Source organism: Heteronotia binoei, chromosome 17 (genome assembly GCF_032191835.1).
Source record: "Heteronotia binoei isolate CCM8104 ecotype False Entrance Well chromosome 17, APGP_CSIRO_Hbin_v1, whole genome shotgun sequence".
Classification (NCBI taxonomy): domain Eukaryota; kingdom Metazoa; phylum Chordata; class Lepidosauria; order Squamata; family Gekkonidae; genus Heteronotia; species Heteronotia binoei.
Genome location: NC_083239.1, coordinates 9,052,664 through 9,073,567, shown reverse-complemented (window position 1 = coordinate 9,073,567; position 20,904 = coordinate 9,052,664). Strand labels below are relative to the sequence as shown.

Here is a 20,904-nt window from a genome sequence, read left to right as displayed (position 1 = left end):
TGGTGGGCAAATCATTCTCTCTGAGCTGGATAATTACAGCATACCATGTTCAAAAACATGCTGAGATACCGCTTCCAACAGAGAAGACAAACATATTCCCCTATGGCCCAGCCAGGTATTGCAAACATTCCTGCCAAGTTCAAGCAATTCCCCTAACCAGACAAGGTGGCATACTGACCAGCCCAGTAGACAATACTGTGCCCAAAGAGCCAGACTGTCTTGAGCTGACCTCTACAGATGAAAAGAAGCAAAGCCATTAAGCCAAATGCGGATGAATATAGACCAGAATATCACAGAGTGCCAGCAGCCAATGGACTGGATTTTCATGGCAGGAAGACCGAATTTTGAGGCAGTGGTAGTAGCACTAATTTGAAAAGAGGGGGTACTGAATTCTGATGGAGTCGCAATCCTGCCAAGCATTTGCGCAACATGCTTGCAAATTGGTATCTAAATAGACAAGACCAGGGCTTTTTAGGAGCAGGAACACAATTCCGGCAGGCTTGATGTCAGGGGGTGTGTCCTAATATGCAAATGAGTTCCTGCTGGGCTTTTTCTACAACAAAGCCCAGTGCAAAACAGGGGTGTGGCCTAATATGCAAACAAGTTCCTGATGGGCCTTTTCTACAAAAAAAAAAGAGCTCTGGACAAGACCCACTAGCATGAATAAAGAATGCACCCAAGACAGGGGGACAAACGGCTACGTACTGATGGGTATTAGCAACTGGGCATGAGCAAAAGTAATTAAGGCACCTTTTCTCTGCTGGTCAGTCTTGGACTAGTGCAGAATTATGTGGAGTTTGCTGTCAACTGTATTTACATCCTTAAGTGAAAGGGAATGCTGGTCAGAGCTCCAAAGGTCCTCTGGGAATGGATCTGGGTCCTTCATTGCATTGGGGGCCAGATTCCAGAACCGCTCCTCCTGAAAGCGAGATAGCGCATCCGTGATGTCACTATTTTGCTGTGAAATAAATGTTACCGTTAAGGCAAGTGAGAACAAATTTCCGTAGGAGGTGAATAAGCTGCTCAGAGCTAGAAGTCTGGCGATTTAGGACACTCACCACGGCTTGATTGTCACACCAAAAAGTGACCCATGTGTTATAAAATTGCTCACCCCGAACGATTATGGCCACTAAAATTGGAAAACGCTCAAAAAATGTTAAGCCTTTCCAAATATTGGATTCCTGCCACTGTGCCAGCCGTTGCTGAACACACCAACAACTTGACAAATAAACACCAAAACCAAGGCTCCCTGCTGCATCTGAATGGACTTGCAAGGAATCCCTGGGCAAAATTGGGCACTGCCAAATGTTATCTTTCCAAGAAATGCAACCATACACCAAGATCAGCCTTAATCCCCTTTGTAATCCTAATATGGTGAGGGGCTAACACCCCTGCTGTGGAATAAGCAAAACATGTGGAGAAAGCCCTACCAGGTGCGACTATTTTACATGCAAAATTAAGACACCCCAACAAGGATTGCACCTCCTTCAATGTGCATTTTTTTAGCAACTGTCATTTTCTGGATCAATGAACAAAGGGTGACAAGTTTATTGTCCGGTAGCCTCGAAATGCCCAACTCTGAATCCAGTAATATGCGCAAGTATGTAAGTCGTGTCAAAGGGTCCTCCATCTTTTCTTTGACAACGCAGCGGGACTCCCAATTCAGATGCCAATGATTGAAAAACAAGAAAGCAAAAACCCCACGTGAACCAGCTTCTATATCCAATTACATAACAAGAAAAACCATTCAAATATAAATAATTGTATTTAACCCACATATATCACTTTCATCAAAACAACCATAATACTCAGTCCTTTGAACAAAAGGAAGCATTTACACCAAGAGTTCTTTTCCTTTATATGGTAAAATTGTCCAGCTTCTCCATGTAATCCTGGTGTGATATTCCCAATGATTCATGTCTCTCAATGGATGCAGCCAAATTTTCAAAGAGGAAAGGGACAAGGTTGTACTAATACCCTTGTTTCGCAAAAGCTTTTTCAAGCTATAAAAGACCTCTTAGCAAAGAATTCTTCAAGCTGCAATAAATCCCTTGGTAGAGAGCATAGTCAAGCTGTAATAGACATCTTCGCAAAGAGCTAAGATTATTAGTACAACCTTGTCCTTTCCTCTTTGAAAATTTGGCTGCGTCCATTGAGAGACATTCATCATTTGGACTATCACACCAGATGCCGACAAACCATCCTGCAGCTCTCAGCTTCCAGGAAGCTGAGTGTCAAGCATGTGGTTTCAATAACGAGTCGAGTTTGATACAAAACTACGTTTATTGATAGACCGATACTTTCAGTGCAACAGATTCTTGAGAGTGATGCTAAAGATACATTTATACAATACTTTTAAGGCTTACTTCAAAAGGATTCCAAAAGGTGGGGGCGAGGGATGAACTCTCACACATAAACTATCATAAATGTCTACATTCTCATGGTGTTATCAGGACTCCGTCCTTGCTCTCCCCAGATGTGTCACGCTCCGTAACAGGAATGTATGGGAAGGTACTGATTACTCTTTCTCAAGTTAGTTTCGTTTCTCTCTACTTCTACTTTGCAAGCAATAAAGTAAGAAGGGGAAGGGAGAAAGAATAACAGAGCTAACAGACCTTGGTCCTCCATGATATTTCACAGACCAGCTTTATGGAGGACCCTAAAACAATCAATTACCAATGGAATTTTACCATGCTTGACACTGAGATCCACGGGGTGGGGGGAGTGGGTGCCTGGCGGCATCCTGTAGACAAAGTGGCACCCCATGCAGCTGCCTACCTCACCTACTCCCTCCTGCCAGCCATGGTAATCATCTAGACCAATGTTTCCCAAAGTGGGCAATATTGCCCCCTGGGGGGCGCTGGTACAATCCAGGGGGGCAGTAGTACCCTTGGGTGCAATTGGGGGATGGTGAATAAAAATAAGGGGGCAGTGGAAGCTTAAAGGGAGAGGAGAGAGGAGAGGAGAGGAGAGGAGAGGAGAGGAGAGGAGAGGAGAGGAGAGGAGAGGGTGGGAGGTGTCAAAACACGTTTCTGGGTCCAGAATTTCTAATTTAGAGAAAAATTCCAATTAACAAAAATAGAGGATTCCTTTTTGTCTGTTACTTAGTGCGAATTCACTCAATTAGACTAGTAATGAGGACCAGAACTCCGTCCAATTAAAATATAAGAAAAATGCAGTTTATTTACAAGACAGAATAAAAAAATAGAGGTGTACAGACAAACAAGAAACACAGAAACAAAAAACCTTACTAGTCTATCCTAGCCAATACTTGTTACAGATAGCAGCTTCTCAAGGTTGCTTGCAGTTTCTCTCTCAGCAATACAGTTTAAATCAGGACAGTGGAAGCACTGAGGCAATTGCACAAACCTCTCTGAAGAGTTCCAACCTGTGGCTTTCTCCTCACAAAATTTTCTGTAGAGTGTCACACTTCTTACAGTCCTCTGGATACCAGTTGATTGCTTCTGTTGATTTCAGCCAACTGCAGTGCCCCAGACTCAGTGTCTTCTGCAGGGCCAGCGCATGGGAATAGGCAGAGTAGGAGACCACCTTGGATGCCACCCTGCCAGGGGGTGCTTCTGGACGCCCCCTTACTCTCTCTTCCCATGTGGCACAATTGTGCCAGCCAGCAGGCAAGCCGAGAGCCCTGGGCGGTTTTCTTTGCAGGGAAAACGTTGCCTTTTCCTCGCAGGACAAACGTTGCCTACGCTTGTTGAAGGCTTCCAAGGAAGCCTCTGAAGAGCACCCCATTTTACTGCTGCCTGCTGCTTTTGGGTTTTGGGCGGCACCTTCCCACTGCACTAGTTGGAGCTGACGAGCGCAATGGAAAGGTGCCGCCCACCCAACTGCTTTCAATCCGAAAGCAGCAAGCAGCAGTAAAACTGGGCACTCTTCGGAGGCTTCCTTTGAAGGCTCCGACAAGCACAGACGTTTGCCCTGTGAAGAAAAGTGGCATTGCGGCAGCACTTGTGTGCGTCACCCAGGGCTCTGGGCTTGCCTGCTGGCTGGCGTGATGACATCATCACCAGCATGCGAAGAATATCTCCCCTTAGGAGCACACCGGGGGGGGGGAGTGCGTGGGGTTCTGCCTAGGGTGGTAGAACCCCTAGTGCCGGCGCTGGTCTTCTGTTCCTCTTCTTGAGTTTTCATATTTTACTAATCCACTTATATCCCTGACTGGCTGTCAAAGAGCTAGAATTGTGCAACCAATCATTGGTACAAAACAACCAACTTAGCTGGGCCCATCTAGATCTTCTCCTGTCAAACTAGATGGCCTCCTGTCAGTTGGAATTGAAATTTTCAAAAATTCCCTGCGAATGCAAACGTTACTATAGTTGATTTGATAAAACAATTTTAGAATGTCACGCTTCGAAGTGCCTTCTTACAACATCTTTGCTTACCCTGTGTGCAAATATGTCACTGCATCTTTTAGTCCACTTCTTGGAAGGTAGATTTCCAGGGGGGCGCTGAGTAATTTTTTTTTTTCAGAAAAGGGGGCGTTAGGCCAAATAAGTTTGGGAACCTCTGATCTAGACAATGTGTGACAGGTGGGCTATTCGCCCTGCCCTTCACCACAAACTCCAAAAATGAACTTAAGGCCTCAAAGGTAGCTTTCCAGGAACCAGTGCTGGCCTGTGGGCGCGTGGCACCCGACACCCCTCAGCCACACACACACCCCCAGGCTGATCCTTACCCCTGCCGCCGTCCTCCTTCCCTTCGCGGTGCTGCTCCATTGCCCCCCCCCCCAAGCTGATCCTTACCCCCACTGCTGCTGCCACCCTCCTTCCCTTTGTGGTGCTGTAAGCCAGCGCCGCACTCCATTCCCCCCCCCCCGGGGCAGGTCTTTACCGGCTTCAATGTAGCTGGCGCGGTATCTTATCCTTTGAAGAGCCTGCGGGAGGAGAGTTCCTGGAACAGGGGGTGGGGGAGCGAAGTCTCCTCTCGCAGGCCCTTCAAAGGATTAGAAGCTGCGCCAGCCGCATCAAAGCCACTCGTGGCTCGGCTCTGGGGGGAAGGGAGGGGGCGGCGATGGAGCACGGCGCTGGTTTGCAGCACTGTGGAGGGAGGAGGCAGGGGGAAGAGGGAGGCAGGCAAACTAAGCGTTTGCCATGGAAACCGGGAGGGGGGGGAGCCCGATTTGGTGCCCCTGCCTCCCGACGCCCTAGGCAACCGCCTAGTTTGCCTAGTGGGTGAGCCAGCCCTGCCAGGAACCTTCTCAAGAAGCATCACTGATTGTAATGATGCTGCTCCAGATAATGGGCTCTGTGGATCATTGCCTCTCAGCAGTAATTACACCATATTTCACAGCATAAGGATCAGGGATTGTGCATGGATCATGGATCTTTCCCACATTCCTTTCCCTCAGAAGCCATTTCTGAATCTGGGAAAGCTGGGTAAGGGCTTGGACTACATGACCTCCAAGGTCCCACCCAGCTCTCTCACACTATGACTTTAAGACCCCAAACACTCCTTATGCAATGAGCAAAATGTTCATTTAAGTAAGCAGTAGGTGCTGTCTTCCAGCAGGTGCCCACGACAGAAGTTTGTACACTCATTCCCACCCCTGAGGATAGCAGGGATGGGTCAGGAATCATTCATTACACCTGGGAGGCAAAGATTACATAACAGACCAGCTGTCTCTCTTCCACTTTTAGGTAGTTCCTGCAACTCGTGAACATGCAGCACAGCTCACACGTCAGAATTTTTTTAAAAAATGTAACAATATTCTCTCTTGGAGCAGTCACGTGGTACCAGAAGTTCAACCCAAAAGAGCCCAGATGATAAACAGCAATGCTTTAATCTGTCCAATCTTTGACAGTCTGTAAGTGGTCATTATTCTCCTTACAGGAAAAAAAGCTGCTTGCTTGAGCATACAGATTGTGAGAGGTTGTCATTTCTGTTCTCTTCCCACACACACAAAAAAAACCCCTCCAAAACCTTACATATCCTTCTCTATCATTTCACCTTCTTGCGAAAGCAATATAATTTTACCAAGAAATGTCTACCTGCTTGCAATTAGAACTGCTTAGACTCTACAACATGATCCGCAGGTACTTGAGCATGGATAGGTGTTGTCTATCCACAACCTGTTAAAAAAAACCCTGGTCCGTCTTTATTTTCAGCATCTTCAGAGCTTGAAGAACTCTGCTCTTTAATTCAACCTATTCTCACAGTAAACTAGCTTAAAGTGGAGTTATTGCAATATGTACAAAGCTTGGATTTTTTTTAACGCCATACCTCCAAACCTATTATTAGCTGCAAAAGGCTAAGGCAGGGGTCTGCAGTCCTACAGCCAAATGTAGCTCACTGTTGGAGAAGGACTATTGGAGAAGTAGGTTGGATGGCTGAGGAACCAGAATATGACTAAAGGGCTTCTTAGAGATATTTTACAGAAAGGGAAATCATACAGGTGAATTGCTACCAGGAATCCAAGCATGAACCATGTGCACATTTATACCAGTGCACTAAAGCGATTGTGCTAGGTACTCCAGTGATATCGTGACACTGTGAAACCTTGTGGGTGACCCTTCTTAATAAAGAGCTTAATAAAGAGCTTAATAAACAGCCTAGTATTTGGGCTGCAGGAACTTCCATTGATTATGAATCGACTGAGCTATCAGTAACATTAATATGCTCACTTATGCAAACGGGCTCCCTTGACACTGGCTCATTGTTGATCACTAGCTCTGAATGTTGTAGACAGCTGGCTCTTGAATTATAAAGAAATAAGGGCACAGCCCCTTCGTGCTTCTATCCAAAGCTGGATGAAGTGAATGGGGATCAAGCAAGACCACTGGACAGCATGTACATGGCTCCCATTCATTCCAACAGCACTTGGATAGGAGCACTGTATCACCAATTGTGAACCAAAACACTACCCTGTGGAAACCGAATGGCAAACAAAACACCATCTATGTCCAAAGTGCTATAAAAATGTTTTAAAGCTTCCATCAGCTAACTAGCAGCACGGGGAGGGGGGTGGTGGAGTTAGCTCTCGTTACATTCAAAACTGTTTGCTTTCCTTTAACCAGGAAAATATTTTCAAGATAAGAAGCGATGCTATTTCTGTGTGCCGGACTCTGTGCATTCAGGCCAGTAAGAAAGCCCTGTGATAAGTTAAGCACTCTACAGGAGGCCATGAAAACACTTACAATACAATCATCGGCAATGGAGTTTCTTAGTCCAAATCAGTGCAATGTTCAGAACAACTGAAGGAGCAGTTCAGTTTGCCTCTGGCTTGGGGCACTTCCAGAGCTAATTTTCCCCAGGTGATAACAGAAGGTTTCCTATATGTATAAGGGCAAAATTAAGGCAGGTGTATTGGATCTAGTTCCCCATGACTGAGAAAGGGAAAGCAGTCAAGGAATTATAACTAGTAGTGTGGGCAAAATCTTGAGCTGGAGCTAGCGAGAAAGTTTCTGGTGACCATGTGAAGACATCTGGTAAGACATCTGTCCTTCCACAATACCAGTTCTTCGAGTCTGACCTTGTGGTAAATCACATGCAAGCCAGTCCACATAACACTGGTTGGCCTCCTTATCAACCAGAGTTTCCTTCTTGACAGATGCAATCAGGTTTTAGAAGCAAGGAGAATGACTGGCCATTTCAGTTGCCAAGGGGCCACCAGTGGCTATGAGCAAGCTGAGCAGAGCAGCCTGTGCAATACCGATGGTGCCACATAATCCATTTGGCTTAGCCTCAAGCCATAGTGATGGCACCTTGTGATGCCACTAAGGGCACTCTGCTCCGCTTGGTCCAGGGCTCATTTAATGTCCCAGTCTGCACGCTTAGAAGGGGCGATACCAGGATACAGAAAACGAACTGGTGTCAGTGTTACACGAGCCCAGCAGAAATGGTTCTAGATTCTGAAGAGACACGGCACTCTTACAGGACCAGACTCAAGATGGGCAGAAAATAACCGCCTAAGAACACAGCTTGTATTTTCCTTCTGCTTCCCAAGGGGTAGCCTGGAGACCCATTTCTCCCCGGATCTCTGATGCAGACATAGCCCGGATCTCTGATGCAGACATAGCCCGGATCTCTGATGCAGGCATATCTCCATGCCAATATTTCCTAAGGATGACATTTGCCCTGAGAATCAGACACTGCCTAGGGAGCGCAAATGGTTTTCAGGTGGACAATGACTAAAAGAAAATCCAGGACACCTACATGGGAAGTCAGCAGAATATCGGTTACGGTGCAGCACCAGGATCTGGAAGACTCAAGTTCCAATCCCCACTCTGTTGTGGAATCTCACTGCATGACCTTGGGCTAAGTCACACAGACCGCCAGCCTATTCAGCCTCAATGTTGTAAGGGTAAAATGGAAGAGGGGGGCTGTGCCACCCTGAGTCCCTTGTTGGAAGAGCAGGGTAAAGTTTCGAGGTTAATAAATGTGGTTGTCATTAGCATGGGCAACTTCAGCAGCAGTCAATCCTCCACGGGCCTCGGCAAATGTACCACTTCCAAGGCCACAATGCGACACACACCCAGACTCCCTTGGTAGAGTAGGGTTGCCATGTCCAGTTCAAGAAATATCTGGGGACTTTGGGGATGGAGCCAGGAGACTTTGGGGGCGGAGCCAGGAGACATTAGGGGCGGAGCCAGGAGCAAGGCTGTGACAAGCATCATTGAACTCCAAGGGAGTTCTGGCCATCACATTGAAAGGGACAGCACACCTTTTTAGATGCCTTCCTTCCATAGGAAATAATGGATAGAGGCACCTTCTTTGGGGGCTCATAGAATTGGACCCCCTGGTCCAATCTTTTTGAAACTTGGGAGATATTTTGAGAAGAGGCACTAGATGCTATACTGAAAATTTGGTGCCTGTACCTCAAAACACAGCCCCCCTAGAGCCTCTGATATCCGCGGATCAATTCCCTAAAACTGCCGGAGATCTAGAGCTGTGGGGGCTGTGGAGGGGTGGGGCTTCCCCCCCCCCCCCCGCCGGCTAGCTGGCTGGGGGGCGGGGGAAACTTGTAAAACCAGGTGATCCCCCGCTGGGAGCTGAGGATTGGGAAGCCTACGGTAGAGGGCCTTTGCTCAGCAGGGCACTGAAGCCAAAGGAGCTCCACAGCCCCGGGCCGTTCTAAGGGAGGCCTCTCCCCGGAGACAGCGGCGCCCCTTGCAGGCTCTTCTTGAAAGGCGACTCGGGCGGCTCCGGCGCTCCCCCCCGGCCGCGGCGCATGCGGCACTCCGCCCAGGGCACGCAGCCGCCGAGTCCGAGCGCGGAGGCGAGCAGGGCCGGGGCTCGCGCTTTCTTGTAGCGCCGCAGGCTCTTCTTCAGCCGCTGCCCGCGCGCCGCCAGGTAGACCTCGGCTTGAGCCGCGCCGCTCCCCAGGCGGCCCACGCTCTCGGCGCGGTCGGCCAGGCGGAGCTCGGCTTCGACGAAGACGCGGTGCAGCTGCTGCACGCGGCTCTCCAGCTCCGAGACCAGGCGGCGGCGCCCTTCGGCCTCCAGCAGCTGCCGGCGAGCTTCGGCCAGCTCCAGGGCTCCCCGCACGGCCGCGGGCAAGGACGCCGCCGAGCCGCCTCGCCCCTCCAGCTCTCGGCCGGCGGCAGCAGCCCCCTCCTCCGCCTTGGCGGCCTCGGAGCGAAGGGGAGGGCGCGGCGTCGTGGCTTCGCCGCCAGGGGCCGCTGCGCCGCGGCCGGCCATCCGAGGCGGGCGTGTTGGAGACGTCGAGGAGACGTGTTGGAGCCGGGGACGCGAGCGCAGCTCCGCTCTCCTTGCAGCCGGGGAGCCCAATGGAAACGCCGATTCCTTGCGGGAAGCGCTCCCGGGCTTGGCGCTCTTACCTCCGAAATTGCAGCGCGGCCGAGCGGTGGGCGCCCTGGAAGGCGAGGCTGCTCCAGCCCGGGCGCGCCGCGTTCGCTCTGCTGCGCGAGAGGCGCCGGCGCCTGCCTCGGAGCGCTCTTATAGCGGGATGGGGGAGGGCGCGGAGAGAGGCTTCCCTGGGCCAGTCACGGCGGCTGCGGGAGCATCACTCGGGCTGCTGAGCCCCACCCGGGGCCCTCCCCGCTCTGGCCGACGCGCAGTTCCTTCATTCTGCCTGGTCTGGCTGGACGATGCGTCGCTTTTGCACACGCCCACTGGGACGCTCTTCGCTGCTGTGCCGGCTCCTCCCTTCAACCGATAGTTTCGGGGGGAAATGAATGCGTAGAAGACACCAGATCAGATTTTGAGGGGGGGCGCACAGGTGCACTGACGTCACAATTGCCCTAAAACACTCGCACGTGGGAAAGACCCCCTCCCCTCGACTTAGGGTTGCCAATGTGGGAGGGGACGGTGGCTCAGTGGTAGAGCATCTGCTTGGGAAGCAGAAGGCCCCAGGTTCAATCCCCGGCATCTCCAAAAAAGGGTCCAGGCAAAGAGGTGTGAAAAACCTCAGCTTGAGACCCTGGAGAGCCGCTGCCAGTCTGAGAAGACGATACTGACTTTGATGGACCAAGGGTCTGATTCAGTATAAGGCAGCTTCATATGTTCATATGCTTCATATGTTCAATCCCCAGGTGGGGGCAGGGGATCCCCCCGGTTTGGAGGCCCTCCCCCCCCTTCAGGGTAATCAGAAACGGGGGGGGGGAGGGAAATGTCTGCTGGGAACTCTGTTATTCCCTATGGAGATTTAGGGGAGGGACGGTGGCTCAGTTATAGAGCATCTGCTTGGGAAGCAGGAGGTCCCAGGTTCAATCCCCGGCGTCTCCAAAAAAAAGAGTCCAGGCAAAGAGGCGGGAAAAACCTCAGCTTGAGACCCTGGAGAGCCGCTGCCAGTCTGAGGAGACAAGACTGACTTTGATGGACCAAAGCTATGATTCAGTATAAGGCAGCTTCATATGTTCATATGTTTGGGGAGGGACAGTGGCTCAATGGTAGAGCATCTGCTTGGGAAGCAGAAGGTCCCAGGTTCAATCCCTGGCATCTCCAAAAAAAGAGTCCAGGCAAATAGGTGTGAAAAACCTCAGCTTGAGATTCTGGAGAGCCGCTGCCAGTCTGAGAAGACAAGACTGACTTTGATGGACCAAGGGTCTGATTCAGTATAAGATATGTTCATATGTTCATTCCCATAGAAAATCATGGAGAATTGATCCGCGGGTATCTGGGGCTCTGGGGGGGGGCTGTTTCTTGGGGTAGACGCACCAAATTTTCAGTATAGCATCTAGTGCCTCTCCCCAAAATACCCCCCAAGTTTCAAAAAGATTGGACCAGGGGGTCCAATTCTATGAGCCCCAAAAGAAGGTGCCCCTATCCATTATTTCCTATGGAAGGAAGGCATTGAAAAGGTGTGCCGTCCCTTTAAATGGGATGGCCAGAACTCCCTTTGGAGTTCAATGATGCTTATCGCAGCCTTGATCTTGGCTCCACCCCTAATGTCTCCTGGCTCCACCCCCAAAGTCCCCAGATATTTCTTGAATTGGACTTGGCAACCCTACCTCGACTCCGGTTTAGTACCTTTCCTGGAGTGTGCTAGGGGCCGTAGGGAGCCTGAGCTGCTTTAGAGGGAGGAAGAGAGAAGGGGTGGAAATCGAGTGGAGAGAAGGTATTACTTTGATGTGCTTGACTACAGTTAGATGGCTGTGGTGTCTGTCCTGACTCTGTCCTGCACTGTGTACACACCTTAAATGGCTCAGTCAGAACCAGAGACCATCATTTTGAAAGAATAACCAGGAGCTATTACAACAAATCAATGCACTTCCATCTTAATTAGTGTCGCCCATTCATTGTTTTGGCATGGAAATGTATTTGAATTTACAGTAGTGCGATGAGGATGGCTTTTTCCCATTGCTTTTAGCTGATTATTGGCAGTGGCTGATAATCAGGAAAATAGATCTGCAGGGGGGGGGATTATTTATGTAACCTTGATGTGAGCATATAAAACCCCCGTCACATGTTGTTATCTGTTTTGCCCCCACCCAGATCCTGTTATCTGTTTTGCCCCCACCCAGATGGTTTTTATCATGAGTTGGTTCTTTAGTGACCTCATCATCTGGATGACAGGCTGAAGCGCAGTTATAAGTATACTGACTTTATTCCTTGTCTCTTATGGCCATTTCTTGAACAACTTTGCACAACTAGACTGTATCAGAGATTCCTTTGGCACTTGCTTGGGCATGTTTCTTGGAGCACTCGTGATGCTGTTCTTTTTCCCTTGTTGATTTTTTTAAATTTTTGTTAAGCATTTAACAGGTTTTAAGCACCTAATATTTCAGGCAAGAGTTATGTGCAAGTTATGCAAAGAGAGCAAGAGTGCCATCTCGCACACAGCTGTCTCTGCATTATTGGCTGACATGAAGCTGCATTTGATTAAGACCCTTGGTCTGTCAGAAGAAGAAGATTTTGAATTTATATCCCGCCCTCCACTCCAAAGAGTCTCAGAGCGGCTCACAATCTCCTTTCCCTTCCTCCCCCACAACAGACACCCTGTAAGGTAGATGAAGATACTGGATTTATATCCCGCCCTCCACTCTGGAGAGTCTCAGAGCGGCTCACAATCTCCTTTACCTTCCTCCCCCACAACAGACACCCTGTGAGGTAGATGAAGATATTGGATTTATATCCCGCCTTCCACTCCAAAGAGTCTCAGAGCGGCTCACAATCTCCTTTACCTTCCTCCCCCACAACAGACACCCTGTGAGGTAGATGAAGATATTGGATTTATATCCCGCCCTCCACTCCGAAGAGTCTCAGAGCAGCTCACAATCTCCTTTACCTTCCTCCCCCACAACAGACACCCTGTGAGGTAGATGAAGATATTGGATTTATATCCTGCCCTCCACTCCGAAGAGTCTCAGAGCGGCTCACAATCTCCTTTCCCTTCCTCCCCCACAACAGACACCCTGTGAGATAGATGAAGATATTGGATTTATATCCCGCCCTCCACTCCAAAGAGTCTCAGAGCGGCTCACAATCTCCTTTCCCTTCCCCCCCACAACAGACACCCTGTGAGGTAGATGAAGATATTGGATTTATATCCCGCCCTCCACTCCAAAGAGTCTCAGAGCGGCTCACAATCTCCTTTCCCTTCCTCCCCCACAACAGACACCCTGTGAGGTAGATGAAGATATTGGATTTATATCCCGCCCTCCACTCCAAAGAGTCTCAGAGCGGCTCACAATCTCCTTTACCTTCCTTCCCCACAACAGACACCCTGTGAGATAGATGAAGATATTGGATTTATATCCCGCCCTCCACTCCAAAGAGTCTCAGAGCGGCTCACAATCTCCTTTCCCTTCCTCCCCCACAACAGACACCCTGTGAGATAGATGAAGATATTGGACTTATATCCCGCCCTCCACTCCAAAGAGTCTCAGAGCGGCTCACAATCTCCTTTCCCTTCCTCCCCCACAACAGACACCCTGTGAGGTAGATGAAGATATTGGATTTATATCCCGCCCTCCACTCCAAAGAGTCTCAGAGCGGCTCACAATCTCCTTTACCTTCCTCCCCCACAACAGACACCCTGTGAGGTAGATGAAGATATTGGATTTATATCCTGCTCTCCACTCCGAAGAGTCTCAGAGCGGCTCACAATCTCCTTTCCCTTCCTCCCCCACAACAGACACCCTGTGAGGTGGGTGGGGCTGAGAGGGCTCTCACAGCAGCTGCCCTTTCAAGGACAACCTCTGCCAGAGCTATGGCTGACCCAAGGCCATTGCAGCAGGTGCAAGTGGAGGAGTGGGGAATCAAACCCGGTTCTCCCAGATAAGAGTCCGCACTCTTAACCACTACACCAAACTGGCTCTGGCCAGGGTCTGGACTGTCTGCTCTGACTGGCAGCGGGTCTCCAGGATTTCAAGGGAAGGTCTTTTGCACCACCTTCTACTTGATGGTTTTAACTGGAGATGCCAGGGATTGAACCTGGGGCATTCTGCATGCACAGCAGATACTCTGCCATAGAACCACGGCCACATCCCTTAAACAAGTTCAACCAAACACTTTCCCCCCCTGCAGTTAATCCTGGTTAGTTAAGCAGTTCAAGATATTTTTGATGGCTGGCCAGCTCTTTCTCTGCGTCTTGCAAAATGCAGGGGGAAATGCTGCAATGAGATTCAGGGAGTTTCATCACCAAGCTGCCTCTTCAATCCATCTCTGCTGTCCTTCAGTTGTGAAAAGGAAGCAGAAGCGAGGATGAAACCTTGGCAACTTCCTCAGGCGGAGGTTTCTATAGAGATCCGTGCAGGGCCAAAGGAAAAAATACCGGCCTCTGGAGGGAGCTGTTGGCAGTTGCCCAACCCAGTGTGTATCTTTGTACTATTTTAGTCACCCGTATCTCTCAATATGAACAGAAGCCCTCGAATCCTGCTGTGAAGCCCTTTGGAAAACAGGGCTCTCACTCTGAGTGAGCACGGTTAGGTTCATGCTGCAAAACAGCCCCCCTGCAAACTGCTGCTGTGGTAGATTCACGCTGCAACCCTTGACACATTGACACAGAAGCAAGCAGCTTCAGGTTACATTAAAACCTGAGGGACATTAAAACCTAGGGGAGGGACGGTGGCTCAGTGGTAGAGCACCTGCTTGGGAAGCAGAAGGTCCCAGGTTCAATCCCTGGCATCTTCAAAAAAGGGTCTAGGCAAATAGGTGTGAAAAACCTCAGCTGGAGACCCTGGAGAGCCGCTGCCAGTCTGAGAAGACAATACTGACTTTGATGGACAAAGGGTCTGATTCAGTATAAGGCAGCTTCATATGTTCAAAAGGAACGACAGACAATACCTAATGATTTCTTAAAAAATATTTGCCTCTAAGAGGTTTTTTTTTTTTTTACAAGCTTCAGGTTAGGATGGGGTTGTGGGGGAGGTCCCTCAATTAGCTCCCTTCAGCCAAGAGGAAAGGCAAGATATGAATTCTTAAATAAATAAAAATCTGGGACGGTATTGTGAGTCTATGGAGAGAGGTGGGTTGCAGAGGTACACACATCCCTTCGTGTAGCAAGAAAACTGGCTCAGCTCCACCTCAGGTTTTTGCTGTTTAAATTCAAGCAACAATTGTGTGCTCAAAACGTTCAGATTTTCATTCCCCCACAAAAAAACCTTGAGAAAATCAGCCGCTATTACTCTAGATGCTCCAAGTTTATCTGGTTCTATTGCTCTCCTGAAAAACAGCCCATCTGTCAGCATGCCTGTATGTGCTGTGAAATACAGCATCCTTCCACTAGATGCTCCACCTGAACATGTCTGCCAACAGCTTGGTTACATAAGGCTTTATTAATAAGACTGAAAGTGGGATGGGTTGGCAGGAGATCAGAGGCCCACTCAGAACAAGAGAGAGATGTTTGTGTGGCAGGGAAATGTCACCAGTAGTTGCAGACTCTGTCTAGCTGAATGCGAAGTAGCACTGGCAACCCTTCCCCTCCGAGCTGCAGAATATATATTTTAAAAAAATACTTTGGCAAAACAAAAATACACTATTTTTTGTTTTTAAATAATATAAGAACATACGAACGTAAGAGAAGCTGTGTTGGATCAGGCAAGTGGCCCATCCAGTCCTACACTCTGTGTCACATAACATAAGAGAAGCCATGTTGGATCAGGCCGGTGGCCCATCCAGTCCAACACTCTGTGTTACATAAGAACATAAGAGAAGCCCTGTTGGATCAGGCCAACGGCCCCTCCAGTCCAACACTCTGTGTCACATAAGAACATAAGAGAAGCCCTGTTGGATCAGGCCAATGGCCCCTCCAGTCCAACACTCTGTGTCACATAAGAGAAGCCATGTTGGATCAGGCCAGTGGCCCATCCAGTCCAACACTCTGTGTCACATAAGAACATAAGAGAAGCCATGTTGGATCAGGCCAGTGGCCCATCCAGTCCAACACTCTGTGTCACATAAGAACATAAGAGAAGCCCTGTTGGATCAGGCCAATGGCCCCTCCAGTCCAACACTCTGTGTCACATAAGAACATAAGAGAAGCCCTGTTGGATCAGGCCAATGGCCCATCCAGTCCAACACTCTGTGTCACATAAGAACATAAGAGAAGCCATGCTGGATCAGGTCAACGGCCCCTCCAGTCCAACACTCTGTCACACAGTCGCCAAGAATCAGGTGCCATCAGGAGATCCACCAGCAGGGCCGGACTCCAAATACCCTCCCACTGCTGCCCCCCAAGCACCAAGTATGCAGAACATCACTGCCCCCAGGCATAGTGTTCCATCTGTACCTTATGGCTAATAGCCACTGTTGGACCTCTGCTCCATACAGAGGCGGCATGGCTGCCTAGGCAGCTCCCTAGGGCACAGGCGGGGGCACTGAATTGGGCCCTCCCCCCACCCTTTCTCCTGGGCAATTGATATCACCCTCTGGGAGCTGGGCAGAGGCCCCCTTGGGCAAAGCTGGAGGGCACACACAGCAGCGTGGCGAGGCTCCACTTCCAGAAGGCAGAGCTACAGCCAGCAGGCAGCCTCTCTGTGCTGCTCAGAGCCTTGCCACACTGCCCCACGCGCCCTCCAACTTTTCCCACAGGGGTGGCGTGGGTGGGGCGCAGGACCTTACCTAGGATGCTAGATGCCCTCGAGCTGCCCCTGGCATTATATGTTTCTCTGAACCCCTGTTGAAGTTGTCTATGCTTGTAGCCATCACCATTTCCTGTGGCAATGAATGTGTAGTACATCATACATCATAGCAGGCTCTGTCTTAAAAGAGGCATTCCCTCCTTTGAGAGATGAGAGAATGCCTCTTCTAAGATGAGTCACTTTTCTTTTTTTCATTCCAAATAATTATTGTATAGTTATAGATGAGTCACATTTCATGGCAGTCCTGTCTTAGAAGAGGCATTCTATTGTACAAGACAAGAGAGAATTCTTGATCTTAGATGGTTCCTGCTAGCTACACTTTTTCTAAATATTTATGTTAGAAAGGTCAAAAACTACCTCTCTTCCCCCAAGAATATTGTTGCTAGCCTCATACTGATTATTAATTAAGTCAGATCAGGTGTTGAAGTATTATGAGAAAGAACAAGTTGGAACTTCAAACGTGAACTCTCTAAGGAAAAAAAAAGGTAGACAACTTTTAAAAAGCATTGAATTTGGCCTTGAAGCAATAAATATACCGTATAGCTACTTTTATGAACAAACAACTGGCCCACTAATAGAAACCGGTCCTCACTATGGCTGTAAGTTAAAACACATACGCAATTAAAGCTTGCGTAGGATCATCTGGAGTTCAGCAAGTATCTTTCTCATTAACTCGCTGCAGTCTTCGTCAGACAGGGCCCGATCATGTCTTTTGAACCCTTGTTATTTGAAATGTATTGTTCATTTTGCTCATTAAGTGTCCGGAAGTAAAACCTTGATCTGTTGGTTTGAAATAACCGATTTGAAACATTTTGTCAGTAGTAAATTTAAAACATCATTATCCAAAAAAGCACTAACAAGTGTGACTTTCTGTGCCAACTGTAAGAAGATCAAAGAGGTTTATTGATACACACCCTCCAGGTTTTAAACAAAGACATTTCAATTGAGCATGCTCAATGATGTCAAAGGAGGTAGTCAGGGCCGCCCCTAGGGCGTGTGAGACCCCAGGCAGACTCACTGCCCGCTGCCCCATGCCCCTAGGGACCCTAAGCGGGCACACACACACACCAGGCCGGGCTGCATCGGGGTGAAATCGGGGGAACACCTGCCCTTAGTGGGAGACTGGGAACCCTGTGTTAAAATTTCAAAGGTACCCACAGGATCAGAAAAGGTAAGGGACCCCTGCTCTAGATTATGATAGATGGACAGCAGTGGCTTGCTGGCTCCCATCATGGCGGGGACTACCTTTTTAAAGAAAGAGTTAGGTATGTTCAGTTCCATATATGTGGGGGGCCTGCTAGGGAGGACAGAGACAAACTTCTGCATGGTGGGAAGGATATGGCCATGGACTGGGAAAAGGAAGAAAGCTAATAATTTCCAGGTTTTTTTAGTGGCTCAGTTCCAATATTTCCAAAGTAGGTGGAGGTTCCAGGGAGCCATGTTGGTGCAAAGACAAATCTAGAAATAGATACCATTCATTATGGAGACGTCTATAACATCAAACTATTTTGAAGAGCTTGGGAGGCGGGCAGTTTGAAAATCTTACTGGGGAATCTTAAGCAGAGTTACTCCCTTCAAAGTTCATTAAAGTCAGTGAGCTTAGAATGGTGTAACCCCTCTTAGGACTGCACTGTTGTTGGAAAATGTTTAGTTCTATTTCAAATGTATCAGATATTTATTTAATATTGTTGCTTGCTGTTATACAGGCCTGATGTGTTAGGAGAAAGGAGGCTTTACAAATGTTTTCAGTAGAAATGCAGAACAAGATCCCCTGTTGAGAGGAATGAAATAATGAAATGAGCTGAAACAAACATAAGGTACTTTCCAAAGAAATAACCAAATGTAATGTCTTAGTGATTGTAAAAACGCAAGCAGCAGAACCAGGTATGCAAAGCACAAAAATTTAGTAACCATAGAACAGGTGTATTAGCCATTGTTAAAATGCAGAAGCAAACAACTGTAGTAAAAGAAATGACACGGTTGAACAGGCCATGACAACAGTAAAGATTAATAGCAGTAGAGACTAATAAGTAGCAAGTACACAGGCGTAATCAAGTAATGAATATTAACTGACACACCCTACTTCGGAGAAAAGTAAATTTAAATGCACATGCAATGTATGTAACGGGAGGGGTACATATCAAGGAGGGAGTATGAAGTAGGCGGTTGGATAGGCTGTACCTTCCGAGTACCTCAACCTATGGGGAAAGGAGGAGGGATTCATCGGCCGGGAGTAGAGGATAAAAGGGTATGTATGGAACTGATCAGGGAGCTCGTTGCAAAGCGACTCCCCTCTTTCTTGATATCAATAAAGTCGTATATTTTAAAGGAGACTCCCAACTGACAGCTCTTTTCTTTGAATCTCCTGGAGAGGCTGGGAAAGGCGGACACCTTGTCTCTAACACTGTGAGGTAGATTAGGTTGAGAGTATGGGACTAGTCCAAGGTCACCCAGAGTTGAGACTTAAAGTGGAGTCTCCTGGATCAGAGTCCAACAGTAACTACCACACCATGCTGATGTGGTGTTGTGGGAATTTTAGAGTACCTTCAAAAGTCTAACAAGAACCTATGGAAAAACATCTTTATAGGCTATAAAATTATGCCCTCTCCTACTTTCATCTTGAGGCTGAATTTTCCAAACACTACATTGAAATCTCGTTATAGGACAGCCCTGAGGAATAAGAGTAGCTGCCCCTGGATACAAGGTTAATAAGTAACAAGCCTCAGGGGAACAGGTTTTACCAATCCAGAAAAACAGTGCAAAGCAGTAGTAATCAAATCACACCCATAGGCGGTGATTTTTTTTTCCCCTTACTGATCTCAGCCCAACCCCCTTAATAAGCCGTTTCCAGAAGCCAATTTGCTCCAGGGAAACAAACAGCAAAGCCATCTGTTAATCTTCAATGTTTTCCAGAGACAGTTACATAAGCCACCTAAAAGAAGAGAGACCTCCAAACTGGAAGCGAAGGTGAAAGAAATAAAAATGGAATTGGGGGGGGGGGGGGAGCAGATCTATAGCACCTGAAATATCTGCTTATTCATAAGAATGTCGTCCTCCTCTGGCTGTTGCTTCCGTGTACTCTGTCCAACAGCTCCAGGGCTTATGAGGTGCCTCTGCAACAGATAAATGAAATTTAGCATGCTGATATTTTGTATGCTAAAAATCTGCTCATCATCCCCGGGCCCAAGGAAGTGCGTCTCAAGGCAACTAGAGACAGGGCCTTTTCCACAATGGCCCCTATGTGGTGGAACCAGCTACCGGAAGAGGTGAGGGCCCTGCGGGACCTTGCTCAGTTCCGCAGGGCCTGTAAGACAGCCCTCTTCCGGTTAGCCTATGCCTGATGAGATAATGTAGCTACCAGATTTTTGTGTTTTTACTGTATAGTTTAATGTTTAATTTTAAGGTTTTTAGGTTTTAATTGTCTGATTTTAGAGGTAATAACTTGCTCTGATTTTACTGTTTTATTGTTTTATTGCTGTTGTAAGCCGCCCTGAGCCACTTGTGGGAAGGGCGGGATAGAAGTCACCAAATAAATAAATAAATAAATAAAATAAAAAGAGATAAAGGACTTTGTAGGTTAATGATCCCATAGAGATAGCTGTGTTAGTTGCAGCGAAACATAGCAGCAGTTCAGTGGCAAGTTAAAGGCCAACAAAACTTTTTCCAGCCTTAGCTTTCTAGAGTCAGAGCTCACTTCATCAGATGCGGGTCAAATGGTTTATTTACTTCATTTATACTCTACTTTTCTCCCCTGGGGAGACCCAACGTGACTTGCATTTAACCGAGAGAGAGCTGCCCCTGGACATCATATGGAGCACCATGCAGAGTACCGATGGTCACCATCGAACTTTCAGAACCGCTATACTGTACTGTATTAATACAGCACCATGAAATGTTTTAAATAATTTAAATATGTAATTATGTTTTATATGTTTTATTGGTTTTTAATGGAAGCAATGTGATGTTGTGAGCCGCCCTGAATCCACTTGCGGAGAGGGCGGGATATAAGCTTAACGTAATAAATAAATAAATAATAAATTGCAACAACCCTCCCCCCTTTCTCCTTTTTTTAATCTTCAGAACAACTCCATTAGGTAGGTTATACTGAGTGTGTGTGACTGGCCCAAGGTTGCCCAGCAAGCATCCATGGCAGTGTGGGGATTTGAACCTGCATGTCCCAGATCATAATCTGCCATTCCAACCGTGACATCATTTCTGCTCCATTCTGCCCTGCTGCATACATCTGATGACATGAGCTCTGACTCACAAACGCTTATGCTGGCATAAATGTTGGTACAGGGCTGCATTCCTCTAGGTGGGCCTGGAGATCTCCTGCTTTTACAACCGATCTCCGGCTGGCAGGAATCAGCTCCCTTGGAGAAAAATGGCTGTTTTGATGGGTGGA

The 20,904-nt window shown here is 48.1% G+C and overlaps 1 protein-coding gene across 1 annotated transcript; it reads right to left on the bottom strand.

The window, feature by feature from the left end:
- Positions 1–9,087: 9,087 nt before the first annotated feature.
- TRNP1 (TMF1 regulated nuclear protein 1) lies at positions 9,088–9,676 on the bottom strand. Its single transcript, XM_060258542.1, has one exon. It carries the CDS (start codon positions 9,652–9,654, stop codon positions 9,088–9,090), a length of 567 nt encoding a protein of 188 aa, XP_060114525.1. The 5' UTR covers positions 9,655–9,676.
- Positions 9,677–20,904: the final 11,228 nt, after the last annotated feature.

Bases quoted from the DNA above. Each gene is read 5' to 3' on its own strand.
- TRNP1 (XM_060258542.1), bottom strand. From the start codon at position 9,654: ATGGCCGGCCGCGGCGCAGCGGCCCCTGGCGGCGAAGCCACGACGCCG.